The sequence below is a fragment of the Lotus japonicus genome, chromosome 2 (assembly GCF_012489685.1).
Source record: "Lotus japonicus ecotype B-129 chromosome 2, LjGifu_v1.2".
NCBI classification, from domain to species: Eukaryota; Viridiplantae; Streptophyta; class Magnoliopsida; order Fabales; family Fabaceae; genus Lotus; species Lotus japonicus.
This window is the reverse complement of record NC_080042.1, coordinates 73754399-73771904: the sequence shown is the minus strand read 5'-3', so window position 1 is coordinate 73771904 and position 17506 is coordinate 73754399. Positions and strand designations below refer to the sequence as shown.

General features: G+C 32.8%; 1 protein-coding gene across 1 annotated transcript; it reads right to left on the bottom strand.

Moving 5' to 3' along the window:
- Window positions 1–4130: 4130 nt before the first annotated feature.
- Window positions 4131–5834, bottom strand: LOC130739461 (phenolic glucoside malonyltransferase 1-like). The gene has a single exon (XM_057591750.1). It carries the CDS (start codon window positions 5762–5764, stop codon window positions 4388–4390), a length of 1377 nt encoding a protein of 458 aa, XP_057447733.1. The 5' UTR covers window positions 5765–5834; the 3' UTR covers window positions 4131–4387.
- Between the last annotated feature and the right edge of the window lie 11672 nt (window positions 5835–17506).

The window sequence follows — 17506 nt, the reverse complement described above, 5'->3', positions numbered from 1 at the left end:
CAGAATAATTGAAAAGTCAACCTCATTTAATACATGCCACATTCTCACTGGTCCAAATAGGCAGAGGCACCATACCTACGCCTAGGAGGAGGCACTACAGAAGGGACCTTAAAACGTGCGAGTTGTCTAAAACTGTTAAATCAAATAGTCCTAAATGAACCAATATTATTTGAAATAAATAGACTATATATTTTATATTCTACTTATCTTAAATACTGTTGATCCAGTAACTCAAATTTACATAGGCAGCTAAAGCCATTAAGTAAACAACCCGTTGAAATAAATATGCATAAAAGTCTTTTTCTCTCCATTATTGAAAAAGTACAGAAGGGTTTTAAAAAGGATAATGTTGCTTTGACACTTCTATTTGAGGTGGAAAGATGAGAGAAATAGGAATAAATGAAAAAGTAAGAGAAAGAAAATATTAAATTTGATAGATGATAAGAAAAGAGAAATAAAAATAAAAATGAGCGAAAATGATATATATAAAACATGAGGTGTGAAGATTTCATTACTATTTTAAAAAATGTTTTCATTCACATGCACCATGTGACAAATATTCCAACCTGTAGGTGCTTACACACTACACACTTCTAATCTAATATAATTCAATTAGTGTCGGTGATTATTAAAAACAAAATTATCAATCAATTTTAACAAACATTACTTTCCTAGTTTCCTGATACAAACCCTCATGCACATAGCCTTTTTTGCTTAATTTATGTCATGCACCACTGGCTAATAAAAAGCATGAAAAAGATTAATTATTGAGTTTTAACTTACAAATTACATTTGATAACCCGAAGTTTATTCTATCTTTGTCGAGTCCTTCTTGTTTCTTTCTTTTTCCTTTTTGAGTCTTTTATTGAGTTTTAAGTCAAGTTAAGCCATTTTTAATTCATATTTGCATCTGCATTAGTTTAGGTGTTTTTAATTTATTTAGTTGATCTTTTTACTAGTTTTTAATAGTGTTGGTTAGAGAGTAATTCCTTTGGTCAGGTTTGAGCTGAAGACCTTTGAATATATGAGGGTTGATTGCATATTGAGAGTTTTATTTGATGAATTGAATGGATGGTTGCTGAATTATTGTGATTAAATGAGTGTTCCCATGAGTTACATTGGTGAAATGATGGTTTGTTGAGATTCTTTGAAGGTTTCAGGTGTTTTTGATGGCTAATGATGTTGATTGAAGATCAAGTAATGAGCCATGATGATAGTTGAAGAAGGAGTTACAAAATTCAGAGAAGAATCTGATGAGCCACGCATGTGCGCCAGCTATGCCACGCACATGTGTGGCTGTTCCGTGAAAGAAATTAAAGGGGAGAATTGGTGAAGCCCACGCATGTGCGCCCCCTAGGCCACGCACATGCGTGGGGGGGCTGACCTGGAGGCTGATGTTGGACAGATTGGCCACGCATGTGCGTGGAGGAGGCCACGCACATGCGTGGCGGACCGCTGAGAAGTCTATAAATTAGGTTTTTTGTCATTTTATTTGGTATCTTGTAACTTTTTGAACAAAACTTAGAGGTTTAGGTTTTTGGAGCTTGTGGGAGGCTTCTTGACACTCTTGTTTCAGGTTTATGTTCTTTTAATTTGCATTATGAATTCCCTAGCCATGCTTGGCTAGTTATCTTTGTACTTTGGGTGAAGTGAACCTTAGTTCTTATTATGGTTTGAACTTCTAAGTTTCTTATATGAATAAAGTTTCATTTCTATGTATCTCTTCTATGTTTCAATAATTTCTTGAATGCATGCAAGTCTTTGGCTTTCTTCTTGCACAACGGTAGTTGGTAAGGATTGAGGGACTCGAGATTAGATTGATTTGTTTGCTACCACTTAGGTATAAGGGTGAGAACTTGTTGTGTTGGCCTGAACATAAAACAATAATTCTTCAATTGAATTGACTAGGTACTAAGGTATTAGGCTTAACAACCTGAGATTGAACGATTTGCTTGATTAAGGTATTAACAAGTGAAGGTAAAGGCTACATTACCATAGAAGGGGTTCTAAATTTCATATAAGGATTTGGTTGTAAGAAACATAATTGGATTAAGTGAAACTTTACCCAGGGTACTTCTTTATCTAAATTACAATTCTTGCTTTTCATCAAAAGTGTGTTAAACACAACAAAACCTCAAACTTATATTGCTTTCTTTTTCACATTCTGAACACTAAACTCTTAGAATAAATTGATAAACAACTATCCTCGTGGTTCGATATCTTTTTATTACTGCTATCAATTCGTACACTTGCGGAATTACCATCAACATTCATTATTGTCAAATTACCTTATAAATTACATTCGTTGTTGTTAAACATGTATACCTTAATAACATGTATTTATAATCAAAATCGAATATTTTTTTTAAAATTTCAAATTCAAAACAAAAGTTATTTTTTCGAAATTTTAAAATACTATAAAGTAAGAAATAATGTAATTGCTTACAACAATTATGAGTAAGATACTATTATTGGTTTTAATCTCAGGCTGCAAAATTATGAGTAAGAAACTATTTTGCAGGAATCTTAGGCTATTTGAGTTTGAATATCTGACTTATCACGATCTTCTCTAAACAATTTCAACTATCATTTGACATGTGTATTTGACTCATCAATAGAGATAATGATTTAAGAAATCAAAATTGAATTTGTCTTAATTTATAAATGAGATTGAATGATGTTAGGAAACTTAATCATTATAATGACCAAATTTATTAAGTTTCTATACTAATAAAGATTAAGATCAATTATTTTTTAATTGTATCAATTCATATCAATTTGTTATCACAATTTTAGAAAATCATCATTTTCAAAATATATGAATTTTTATTAATTTATAAATGATGAATAATGTTACGAAACTTAATAATTGTAATGACCAAACTTTGAGACCAAATTTATTAATTTTCTATAATAATAAAGATTAAGTATATCAATTTTTATCAATTTGTTATTTTAAGAAATCAAACTTAATAATGATGTTAGGAAACTAAATAATTATTATATATGACCAAATTTTGAAATCAAACTTATCAAGTTTCTATAATAATAAAGATGTAGATCAATGATTTTATAACTTTATCAATTTATAACAATGTGTTATTATCATGTTAGAAAATTATCATTTTCGAAATTTGAAATATTCATGACATAGAATAATATTTTGAAAAATTTGTTACCGAGTAAAAAATGTTCATAAAATTATGTATGACATCATCAGGTTACTAATTAGAGTATGAGAAAAAAGAGTAAACTCAAATTAGACAAAGATTAGGAGGAGGGTACCACCTAGAAGAATTTCCACCATTTGATTTTGAAAATAGATTATAGTATAAGATTCATGTGACACTATTGATATGATTAGTATAATGTACATACATTCAAGTGACACACAAGTTTGTGGTGCTACAAAACTCATTTGTCGCAAAAATATCATATTGCATGTAATAGAGTTTGGTGAATTCTGTGGGGGAAAGTTGAACGAATATGTTGGGAAATATATATATACATGGATATGGGGTAGAGTTGTATTCTTCAAGAGCCAACTGAATATCCTACAATGATGAATCGGATATTTGTTGATGCTGCTGGTCTATAACTGGTTCTAGTTATGATGTGTTGTGCGTGTGTGTCAATTTTGCTTCCTAGGCTTCGTTCCTTATATAGGTAATTCTCTCTGGTCCACTTCTCCTTGTGCACTGACATATGTCCTACTAATCTCTTATATAGGTACACGTACGTTCATCTCTTACACGATCCTGTTTAAATTGTCTTTAAATTCCTTGACATTTCACCCAGCTTAGATTGTAATAAAAAAGTTTCCTAGATTGTCACCATACCAACAACATCAAAGAATTTTCCTTTAATTTGCCAAAAAACTATACAAAATTGAGTGCCTAAAGGAGATGTTCATTGTGAATAAGCAGTAAAAATGAAATGGTATTGTCAGGATGTTATCTTCATAGCTAATCATTAAAAACCAAAGAAGCCAAACCTGAATAGTACATTTAGAACAACCAGACCTAAAACAGGAATCAAGGTATCCTAATTGCACAAATTATAGATAGCAAAAGCAAACATTACACCATTAGAACCAGTAAACAAATAGAAATGCACCTCTGAAAGAGTAATGGCAGAGAAGAGTCCCTAGATGCTTGCATTATTTAACACTACAAACAATGATACAAAATTTGAAAGACAGATAACAAGCTAATGCTAGCAATTCTTATGAGCCAGTTTGGATACACGCTTATTGGAGCTTTTCTACTAGAAAATGCAAAGTCCCTACAAATGCTCAAACAAGTTACAAACAATGGAGTGATTTCAGACAGGATAAGGTGTAAAAACTGTGAAGATATATATTCTGCTTCCCTCAAGGTTTCAAGTTTTAAAAGAATTCAAGGTCTTGGACAAAACTAGCAGCAAAAGCTTCCATCTCATGTTTTTTCAAAACCATTCCAATCTCAATCCCTCCATTGTTATTCCTACTTTCTGAAAGAGAAAATGCTCCTGTTCTGTCAATGGAAGTAATATCCACCTTCTTTGGTCTTCCCCATCCAAAATCAATACTATAAACCTCAAACCGCGGCGATCCAGCGATAGAGTACAACCTTCCTTCCGGGAGCTTCTCCATATTTGAAGCCATCTCTTTTGCTCCCTTCAGCACACCATCCTTCACCCTATTCAAAGCCTCATTCATCTCCTCCAAAGCACTGATAAATCCGTCTTTCTCTAGCAAGGTCTTGATCCTAACCCCAAACATTTGGCCACCAATGCAATTTCCAAAATAATTGGGCACAATTGGAGGGTCCAATCTGGATCTACAATCCACGCTAAATACCATCATTACAGTATCTCCCTGTGGTTGTTCTGCTTTGACTGCGCATGCCAACACATAAGCACATGTGACAGCAAAACTTGATAACCGATCCTTCGTTTCCAGCTTAGAAAGTGCATATTGCTTAAGCTTCTGGATATGTGAGGGGGTCAATTCAAACACACCTTTAACCGCATCTGTCTGTGTTGATTTGATGGACTCCATCACCTTGAGGCTTCGATTATTCGGTCCATCTTTCTTCAACAATGCGTCCTGGAACACTTCAGTGATTCCTGTGGGGTCTTTTACCACTGATCTGTCAAAGAAAGGTGTTAGATCTTCAGGTAATGATGATAACAAAGATGATGATTTTTCTCCTTTAAGGTTAGAGCAAACATAGGCCCATGATTTCATGAATGAAGTTGAAGTCCTTCCATCCAAAGCAGCATGGTGGGTGGTTAGTCCTATGCAAAAGCCAGAGTTTGGAAATAGAGTAACTTGCAGGGAAATCAGAGAGGCTTTTTCATGGGAAGTGGCCAACTGGGGTATGAGGTGGTATCGTTCTGCAGCTTCACAGAGATCAGAACAAAGGCTGTTGAAGCTGGCGGTGGACTCAGCCACGGTGAAGGAGACGGCGTCGCCGGGGAGATAGTTGATGATGGGTTTGGGGGAATCATGGGGCCAGGTGATGGTGCCGGCGAGAGGGAGAAAGTGTTGCAGGGTGATTGAAAGGGAGTGTTTGAGGGTGGGAAGAACAGAGTCAAAGAAGGAAGAGGTTGAGTGTGGAAAGTGATAGAAGAAGAGACGCTCAACAGGTGGAAAGCGTAGCCAGAAAAGGTCGAAGAAGGTGAGTGGCAGAGAGGTTGGGGTGGTGGTGGAGGTGGCTGATCCCTGAAGCGGTGCAACGCTGCAAACTTCAACGATTCTGGAAGGTGCTGGCTGCGCCATGGTTTGTCAGGGAGGGAGGGAGGGAGAAACAGGTACGGCAACTATTCTTCAATGCATATAAAGAGGTCTAGCTTTGACCATCAATATCAATCAATCCATGGAATATATTGATTCAGTTTGGTGTAAGATATGATAAGAACATGATAGGATAAGATAAAATGACACGATAATAGATAAATGATTGAATAAGGAGGAGAATGAAAGAGATTTATTTTTTATACATTAAATGCATATTTTATCAAATAATTTTTTATTAAGCATTGATGGTTAAAATTATCATAAAAGAATTTCCTATTTAAAAATTATATTATTCAATATGATAATAAATTATTTAAATAAATTAGATGATATAAATGAAATATTACGCGTATCATGCTAATTATAAAAAGTCAATAGAATAATTTAACTTAATCTATTTGTCAAAATTGTTTAATTTTGAAATTTTGGTTGATAATAGTAATTGTAATTTAAATTATTATTTTTAATTAATAATACTAAATATGAGTTTTACATAAATATTAGGGATAATTGCATCGGTCTTCTTTGAAATTTATTATTACTAGTGTTTTTTATCCGCGCGTTGCATGGGGAATTTGTTTATTGTATTTGATACATTGATTAATATTTTAAATTATAAAATATTTAAGATGCTAAGAATGTAAGAACAATCATAATAAAGATGTAGATATTTAAAGAACATAAATTCAGACACTCAATTTTAGTGTTTTGTAAGCAGAATCTGGATCCTCTCAAGCAAATATTTGTGTCCAGCCCCTCCAGCAGTAATGTGGTCCGTTAGATCTATCCAAGGTTCAGAAAAATAACTAAAATAAAATGACTAAAGAAATTTCAGACATTAAATGACAGCCATTAGATCCATCCAGCGGTGCACAAATAAGATGCAAAACAATAACCTTCTTCCTTGAATTCCCACGCCTCTCTTTCTCCATGAACTGTAACCTCCACCGTTTCCTTCTGTTTTTTTCATTTTTGTTCATGTGCTTGCTATGAAATTAACACTCTGTCTGTCAAAAAAGTGCAGTAAAAGGGAAATTGCAGATACCAAAATTGGGTAAAATGCAAGGAAGATAATGGATAGATCTAATCTGTGGATGGTGCTAAGAATAAAAAGTAAAGAGTAAAATACACTCACCCCCTCAAGATTTGTGAGAATAACACTTAACTCCATTCTTATCCAAAATATGCACTCCACCCCAATAATAATCTCACAATTACACTTAACTCAATTCTTCTCTAAATTCTACACTCCACCCCACCCCCTTTAACACCATCCAAAAGAGGCTAACGAAATATTCTTTTAACTCAAAATTAATTAATTTAAATATAAATACATTACATTATCTTCTAACTAAATAAAAAATATACTTTTTTTTTTAAAAAAAAAAAAGTAGCACGAGATAATCATTGCTCATTCAAGTAAAAAAAATCCTTGTTATTTGGAGGGCAGCACAAATGATTTACAATAAAGCATGTTCTGGCCTTCTTGGTGTAATTCCAAATTCATAGAACTAGAACATTTCTTAAACGAGAACAACTTCTGTTTTACTTCTTCCGGATCTGAGTTACGTAGCTTCCAGCTAAGTTTGAGATCATCCTCTTCAAGGCAACAACATTTTCCATCACAAATTTAGCAAAACATAACTCAATGTGAGAGCCATCAAAACTCAAAAACTTTACCACTGAGTTTACTAAAAAAATTTGTCAATAAGTTTACTAAACTTTCAAAATATAATTGTGTTATGACGATATGTGATTACCTTAGTTATTAGGTTGTATGAGCACTTAAACACATGGCATTTTAAGTTCTAAAATATAAGTTGTTTAAGGTTATACACAGATATTAAGAACTCATCATTTGATAAATATTTTGACTGAAATACTCCATATTTAAATTTGAGTTATATTAGAGAGAGAAATATTTTGACCATAATAAACATCAAGTTTAATTATTATTTTTCATTTGGAGGTATTTAAAATATTTTATAAATATTTAGAATATTTACAAAATTATAGTACAATTATTATTTGGTTAGAGGATAATGCAATTTATTTATTATTTATATTTTAATTAATTAATTTGAGTTAAAGGAATATTCCGTTAGCATCTTTTGTATGGTGTTAAAGGGGTGGGGTGGAGTGAAGATTTCAGAGAAGAATTGAGCTAAGTGTAATTATGAGATTATTATTGGGGTGGAGTGTATATTTTGGATAAGAATGGAGTTAAGTGTTATTCTCACAAACCTTGAGGGGAGTGAGTGTATTTTACTCAAAAGTAAAAACCAACTAGTCTCGCACACCAATTCCAGTTGTAGAGGGTGGTCGGAACTACGGCGATAGCGGCGAAGAATCTCTGGCAGTGTAGGGCGTCAAGGTTGCCTTCTTTTCTCGCTGCCACCAACCGATTCCAGCGGTGGGAAGTCTCTGGCAGTGGAGGGAGTCAAGGAGAACGAAGGCAGTGAGGAACCAAGGAGAACGAAGCAGGCTCATTTGGGATTTTCATTGATTAATTCCTATTAAATTCCAACCATTTGATTAATCTTACAGCTGATATAGTTTTCAGAATATAATTATCATAATTTCAACACTTGAATTATCTGAACCCTTGGATCCATCAAACGGTTAATATTACTGATGGAGGGGCTGGAGGAAAAAGTTTGCAGGAGAGGATCCGGGTCCTTTGTAAGCATACCCTTCATTAACTAATATAAAGATTTTGAAAAACACAGAAGTTAATAAGCCAAAAGCTTTAAGTTTGGCATATGTGAGGTATAACTGAATTTTGTTTGTGAAAATGTACTCGTGTTACATAAAGGGTAATGCTTTTGTGTTTTAGATATGTAACAATACATTAATATATAATTATTGTTTAAATTATTAAAAATACACTTAAGTTATAGAAAAAAATGAATTTTTTTTAACTCCTGCAAATTTTCATTTTACATATAAAATGTTCCTCCCCGTGAGATCTCGTAACTCTAATTTGTTAGCACTAATAAATTTAGGTCATAATCTTATAGTACATATGTATTAATATTTTTTATTCCTCGTACTTTTTTACTATCCAATTATTATAGTTATAAACATATATAAATATACACTCTTAAAATTTTGAAAACAATACTAAAATTAATTATATTAAATTTTTCTATTAAAATAATACCAATCAATTTTTCATGTAAAATGTTCATCCCCGTAGGAACTTTTAACCCTATAGTTTAATTTAAACAAAAATACACTATATATGTATTAATGTTTTCTAATCTCCACACGACACATTTTAATCATCAAATTATCATGCCTTTATATTTATTTCTTTTTAAAATTTTCAAAAAGTTATGAAAAAAGTAATGACATCATATTGATTTTTTATTTACCACTCATAGGAATTAGATTTCGACCTATAAGTTCAAACAATCACTTTTTATCTATGTGTTGCACGAAGAACTTTCTCTTGTGCTTAAGACATGTTCAATACCATACTTTAGCAATATTTTCAGATACTAAAGGACATACTTAATGAAAGATATATAATGCTACATAATATGTTCCTCTAATTTGATTTCTCTCTATTTATAACTCATCTCGTTGTAGTACTAAGTAACTACTATAATAACATCTAACTAACTTAGCAGTCCCTGATTAATTTTCCCTTCTGTTACATCCTTACATGAGTTTGAAAATTTAAGTAAACACACTTCTCTTAGGTGATAAATGGAAACAATATAGAAACAACCGCAGTCCGTAGCTATTGAGAAACTCTGCCAAATTCACCTAGCAACCATCAAATCTCTGCGTGTCCATGGTAGCTCTGTGGACCCTCAGCACCAGATCAACTCCCTTTTCCTGGAATTAATATTTAATAAAAATAAGACAAATTAAGAAAAAATCAAGAAATAAACAACCTAAATCCTAATCAAATCTAAACTTTAAAAAGGTACTAATTAAAGATAGATAAAAACTATCAAAATCTAGCAAATCACAATAAAAACTTATAAAATCATAAATTAAATAAAAATCCGAAAATTCAATAAAGACACCATAAAAATTAATTAATAACCTCAAAATAAATCAAAAATAAAATATAAGATCCAAGATATAATCAAGAAATAAACAACCTAAATCCAAATCAAATCTAAAATTTAAAAAGGTACTAACTAAAGATAGATAAAAACTACCAAAATCTAGCAAATCACAATAAGAACTCATAAAATCCTGAATTAAATAAAAATCCAAAAATTCAATAAAAATACGATAAAAACTAATTAATACTCTCAAAATAAAATAAAATACACAAGAAAAAATCAAGAAATAAACAACTTAAATCTTAATCAAATCTAAAATTTAAAAAGGTCAACATGTGCTTGGATAACTTGTTGGATTTTTCTTCATATTTTTGGTCAACATGTGATTTTTTTTATAAATGCCTTAAATTTAAATTCAGTTACCTATTCAAAAAATTAATTCAAACAGCTTTTTGTGTTTTTCAATATACAATTTTTTTAAAAAAATTATACACTAACTATTTAGAACTATTCAATTTGTATATATTTTATTAAAAACAACATTCAATATGATGTTATAACTAATAAAATAGGGTCAGGAATAACAAAGTGAAGTATGCAACTTTAGATGACACTATGTCAGAGAACTATATCACTGTTGATTAAACAACAAAACTACATGCATATGTATACAGTAACAAACACTGAAGTTGTTAAATTCTAGAGTGCAGTCCACAATATAGAGGAGACAAATCTAAGAAAAGAATGTGAGCAATAACAATGATCACAATTCAAATAACATATCATAAACATAAAACACAAAACGGTTCCTATTTCTATGTTAGCTTACATCTTCAATCAATTTATTCCTCATTCACGGTCTCTGAAACAGACAGCTTGAATGTCATCCTTGAGAAGGATCTGTGCGAACATAGCAATTTCAAAAATTCTCACATCGAACCTGAATCAAAACACGTTTACTCTTTGTCAGTCAGGAAAAAATTAAGTAAAAGTCAATCATTCAATCAAGAAGATAGTCTCCATGGATTAAAGGTAGCATAAAGCAGCAGAAATAGAACAAAATATTGTCTATGAAAAGGGAACAAAACAAGTTGTATGAATAGAGAAGATGGGGAAGAAGAAAGTCCTAAAAATGCAGAGAAGCCAAAGACATATAAGGACTCTGTTGAATATCTGTTAAGATTTAGTTTATTATTAATCTAACAAAGAGATAAAAAGAAACTAAATCTATCTAAACCTATCTCTATTTAACTATTTAAGTAGATACTAATCTAAAATAGAGTAACAAATCTAAACTATATCTCAATGAGATAAGACTAATAATAATTAATCTAACAAATAACAATAAAAACAAAACAAAATCTTAAAAAAATATTTTTTTTATGTAGATACTAATCTAAAATAGAGAAACTAATATTGATTAAAACTACCAAAATCTAGCAAATCACCAAAAAAACTCATAAAATCCTGAATTAATTAAAAATCCGAAAATTCGATAATAATTAATTAATACTCTAAAAATACCTGAGAATGACACGTGAATTTTTTTTTATGAGAATGACACGTCACTAAGAATTAATCTGGTGCTGTCACGTCATGCTAGAAGTTGTTCTTTTCTAATCTCAATGAGATGAGATAAGACTAATAATAAACTAATCTAACAAATAACAATAAAAACAAAACAAAATCTTAAAAAAAAATTTATGTAGATACTAATCTAAAATAGAGAATCAAATATAGATAAAAACTGCCAAAATCTAGCAAATCACAATAAAAACTCATAAAATCCTGAATTAATTAAAAATCCGAAAATTCAATAAAATACCATAAAAATTAATTAATACTCTAAAAATACCAGAGAATGACACGTTGAATTATTTTTATGAGAATTAACGTGAGAATGACACGTCACTAAGAATTAATCTGGTGCTGACACGTCATGCTAGAAGTTGTTCTTTTCTAATATATATTGATATTGATATTGATTGTAATAACTTACGATAGACTAAAACTGTAATATACAATAAAGTATTGAATGAACTTCCTAAATGCAATTATGTTAGATATAATTACTATATTTATTAATTAATAAAAATTATAATTATTCTTAATTAACTTTCACTTTTAAACATAAACAACCACTTTAGTCAAAATATATATGAGAAAATGGAAGGTGCACTGACGGTGTAAACTTATTTTACACATGCACGCAATTGGTTTCCACCACATCAGCAATTTATTAATTTACTAATTAAAATTAAAAAGATTTGTAACCACTAGTCCTATGTGACATAATGTACGATTGGGCGTCAATGTAAAACTTCTTTACACTAACGTACACTGACAGTGCATATTGTAAGACCCCGAATTAAATAATTAGATTATTTATTTACTTTCGTCGTGTTGATTAATTAAGTAATTATATTTTATTGTTTTATGTTATTTTCATGACTCGAATCCTATTACGAGTCACGAAAACTATTTATATAATAATTAAGTTCAAATTATGTTTAAGGTTGACACTGTAGTCAGCTTAAGTAATAACACGAGCCATATTCGCACCCGACTATGGTCGAGAGTGTCCGAAAAAGGCTATTTCCGCCCCTAGAGTACTGTTTAATAGAATTTTAGAATTTAAGGGAGAATAAGAACCTCTAGGTATTTTTCCCATGACCAGTGTTTCGATACGAAACCCTGGACTGTACGCTTTTTAGGTTTTGCTTCCCGGAAGTCCGTCGAAGCTAGACTTTAACTTCTCGGAGACTTTAATTAAGACCCTGAATGAAGAGTTTTTCTATTCGGAGCTTCTAACGAAGTTCCATCCGCGTTGCCTCCTTTCTTTCGACGTTTGTGATCTTTTTCCTGAAGGAAGTTTCTTCATCCGACGTCGACTGCAAAAAGTAGTTTTTCGGCATAAATCGACTCACACCGTCTTTGAGACGTTTTCCTCAATTAAATGAACATTGATTTGAGTTTCGACATTCTGTCGCCGAATACTCAATTTTTATCAGCAGACGAAAGTACAAAAAACCACCGGAACTGCGAAATATCGATTTTTCGGATTTTCCCCTCTCCTATAAAAAAGGAAAAAAATGAGAAATATCTCATTTCTTCCTAAAAGTGGCCGAGAGCTCCAAGAGAGAGAGAGAATGAGATTTTTCTTCAATCATTGCCCGATCGTCCTGATTTCGGAAGCTACGCGTAGGAACAGAGGTAAGGATGCTTAATCTTACTTCTATTTCTGCTTTATGTCGGCTTATTATATCTCTTTCTGTGCTCAAAGTTTAGAGCTTTTTGTAAAAGTGTCCGATTACCTCGATTTTTCTTTCCAACTATCTTCTACTGCAACCCAACATGCTATAATCTCTGTCGGATCATTCAGATTTTCATCGAGTTGCCGTAGATCTGAAAAACTGACTAAAAACCCATTTTCTTCACATATGCTTACTTTATTATCAAAAAGTCGCAACCAAGCTTAGTACCCTTGAGATTAAGTGCTATAAACGTCGTTGTGAACAACCCCATCAATTTTGTTTTTCAGAATTTTAATTTTGAGTTTTTGGTCATTAATTCTTGACCAAAATACCCCTAAGTCGTATTTTCAGTCGTTAAATATTTCTGAGAGTTTCCCTGGCCTAGATATCACCTACGAATACCTAGGAATTAAATTAGATCGAATAAAAAGTTAGGAAACCTTATTTTCTAAAGTGTCCGAAACTTTTTGGAGCTGTACCGTGTCCAAAAATAATTTTTGGGTTAGTATGGCCTGAGCCATAGCGTAGCCCTTTCCGTTGTTGAAATTTTGGCTGTGGTTTCGTGTCATTCCGAAATATGTAGCTCGAGTTATGCGCGTTATAGCGAACGAAGTCTCCGTTGTCCGTTCGTGCCTAAATGTGGAACTCTAGAGCTTCGAAAGCTTCTTTTCGGGTTTTGATAGTGTTATTAGTTGTATTGTTTCTTAGCGACTAAGCAATTATACTTTGCTTAATGTTTGGAACGAGTTGAGCTGAGGAAAGAGACTTTAGAGCAATTGGTGAGGTTTCACAACTGAGGAAGACGCCCGGGGAACTTGCTGAGTTCGGGAGCTTTATTTTGGATTGGACTGAGATGTTGAACTTGGATGGAGAAATTGGCTAAGGTAAGGGTAACTCAGTTTTAGAGCGTCTTTGAGTCTTACATGCTTTTATCGCACTGCATGCGTTTGAGATGAAGTTGTTTAAACTTGATTGACAATTGACTGAAATGTTGGTATGCTTTCAATGTTGTATGCTTGCTTATGTTGACTGTTTCTAAGGCTTGTGCCAAATGTTTTCTGAAGACTTCGACCGAGTAAACTTATTGAGACGTGTGTCTCCGTTTTCTGATAGGCTTCAGTCGTTTACTGGTTTCTGTCATTACTACTTTCTAGTGGATAAGACATGGTTATTGTTGATACCTTGATTGTTGTTATGTTGAAATAGTGAGCTGAGTTAGTATGCATTTTGATGAGACGTATGTTTGTTGATAATATTAATAACACGTGATTATGTTGATTTGATTATTGAATTTGAGATTGTTGTTTGAGTGACCACTGAGTTGGATGAGATGTTTTGGTTTGCTTGAAGTGGCGATGAGGTGGGTTTGTCCCACAGGATTGTCCCGTCTTTCGAGGCGTTATTAAGTGGGCATTCAGTGGTTGTCGTTCCACATGTCTGTCCCGTCCTTTGAGGCGTTATTAAGTGGCATTCAGTGGTTGTCGTTCCACATGTCTGTCCCGTCCTTTGAGGCGTTATTAAGTGGCATTCAGTGGTTGTCGTTCCACATGTTTGTCCCGTCTTTCGAGGTGTTATTAAGTGACATTCAGTGGTTGTCGTTCTACATGTCTGTCCCGTCTTTCGAGGCGTTATTAAGTGGCATTCAGTGGTTGTCGTTCCACATGTCTGTCCCGTCTTTCGAGGCGTTATTAAGTGGGCATTCAGTGGTTGTCGTTCCACATGTTTGTCCCGTCCTTTGAGGCGTTATTAAGTGGCATTCAGTGGCTGTCGTTCCACATGTCTGTCCCGTCTTTCGAGGCGTTATTAAGTGGCATTCAGTGGTTGTCGTTCCACATGTCTGTCCCGTCCTTTGAGGCGTTATTAAGTGGCATTCAATGCTCGTCGTTCCACATGTCTGTCCCGTCTTTCGAGGCGTTATTAAGTGGCATTCAGTGGTTGTCGTTCCACATGTCTGTCCCGTCTTTCGAGACATTATTAAGTGGCATTCAGTGGTTGTCGTTCCACATGTCTGTCCCGTCATGTATGACGTTATAAGTGGCGATGAGGAGGTGTGTCCTATCATTGTCCCGTTTTTCGAGACGCTATTCATTGACTCATATTGTTGGTTTTATTGATATCTGATTTGATGTTATATTGTTGAGGTTATTGATATCTGATTTGATGTTATATTGCTGAGGTTGTCGATATCTGATTTGATGTTGTATTGTTGAGGTTATTGATATCTCATTTGATGTTATATTGTTGATTTTATGGTTATCTGATTTAAACCTAGGGTGTTAAGTTGTGGATATCTGAGTAAATATATGTTGTTAAGTTGTTGATATCTGAGTTAAAACCATATCGTTGATTTTGCTGATATGCTGATATATGATTTGATTTCATGTTGGTAGATATACGGTGTCATCTATCATGAATTAAATTGGTAGCTTACTTACCATGGCATGTATTAGATTTGAATAACATGCTTTTCTCTTTTATATGTGGTAGTTGTATGGAGTTAACCCTTTCTATTTACTACTTGTTGTTTGGGCGCTTAACGCTATTAGGCGATGGAGAATCTTCGATGGAGCTTGATCTTCGTACGAGTCGGAGAGAAGGACTTGGAGAACTGTGGATGACTCAAAGAATAGAGTCGGGTGTAGGGCTAGAGCCTTAGGTTAGAGAGCTCACCCTTATTGGTTTAAGCTTGCATAAAGATTTTATGAATTTATATTTGAGGTTTCGGGTAGGTTCCGATGCATTGCTTTCTTGCGGTTCCCCGATGTGGAGATCGTAGGGAGTATGTCGGATTCATGGTGTCATTGCATAATAGGTTTTTGTTGAGTTGTTTCTATTGGTTAGGTTTTGTAGTTGGGAGTAAGCATGACATGTTTTGGAAATATATTTGAAAAGAAAAAAATATACTCGTGTTTATACATTCTTCTGGAAAATATTGCATATTTATTTTATTAGCTTGTTAACGTAACCCTTAAAATTCGGGGCGTTACACATATTCATTAATCTCAATATATATTATAATGATGTATAAAAAATATTAATTCTAATAATTGATACGTGATTTAAAAAGTTTTTTAGTTATAAAAATATATAAAAAGTCGTAATTCATGAGTATTATAGTAAACTTTACCTGAGTGTTGTCTTAATAACAATAGTAATAAGTTATTGATAACTGTTTTATATTATAAAACTATATTAAGGTTAATTTTAATGCTTCGGTACTGCGCATGCAAGATCGAGGTATGGATGTGTGGCCCAAGAATCATAAGGTCGGGGCAAGGGCTAGCAGCAACAACATAGGTGTCTGTTGCGGAGAATTCACCATTGTTGTCTGAGGCTTTGTGTTACCGGGGCGTGTAGACTCGCATTGGAGCTGGGTTTCAGGAATGTGATTATGGAGACAAATTGCTTACAAATGTTTCAAGCTTGGAAAGCACGATTGGATTGTCCTTCTTACCTCTCCTCTATTGTGCAGGATTGTCTGGTTTTGGAGCCTAATTTTAATTCATGTAGTCTTCGTCATGTTAAACGTACTTGTAATTCTGTTGCAGATCTTCTCGCAAAGAAATTGTTTAATTCACAACGCTGTTTGTGGCTAGAGGAATATCCACCGGAGTTGGTTCCGGCTTTAAGGTCTGATGTACCTAGTTTTCTTCCCGATTAATGGATAAGTAGTTGATTGTAAAAACAAACTATATTAATATTAATTATCATCAATTCAGTTTCTGATACAACTTTTTATAATTATATTTTTATTGTTGATAAAAATATAAAAAAATGTTATTTAAACTTATTTAATAATATTAAAAAATCTATTACTTGATTTAAAATTAAGAGAATTCTGATTCACATTAATTTTTTACGGTCGATTCACATTATTTATTAGTAATAGTATATTTAAATAAGTTTATTTTGTCATAGAATTTATTTTTTGAAATAAAAAAATTACTCAAAAAAACTGCTTTGCAAAATTGATTATGAATCTAGAATTGAATTTAAAAAATTCACTTAAATGCGATTTTTTTTACTTGATCATCATGATGTTGCCTTTTTGGCCCTTCCCACTCCTGTTAGGACGAAAATGCTTTTACATTTTGACTCTTGTAACTAGTGGCTTTAGTTCTTTTTTGACGGGTCATACTCGGTGCCCTGTCGTTATGCATGCTTTGTTAGAAGATTCAATTGTATTGTTCATTTTCAATGCTACAATTTTTCTAACAATAGAAATCAAGGCCACGAGGGTTCTACTAGTACAAAATATTCCCGTTCACATGCGGCAGAGACTTTTCCCATTGGGTGAACCTAATAGGCACCAATTTTAGGTGGTATAATTTTACACCACCCACTTTAACTGGGTATAGCAGGTCAACACATTATTTTTTTAAAGAAAAAATATCATTAAAAATTTATTATGTATTAAATTTCTTTAAAAAAAGATGTATTGACCT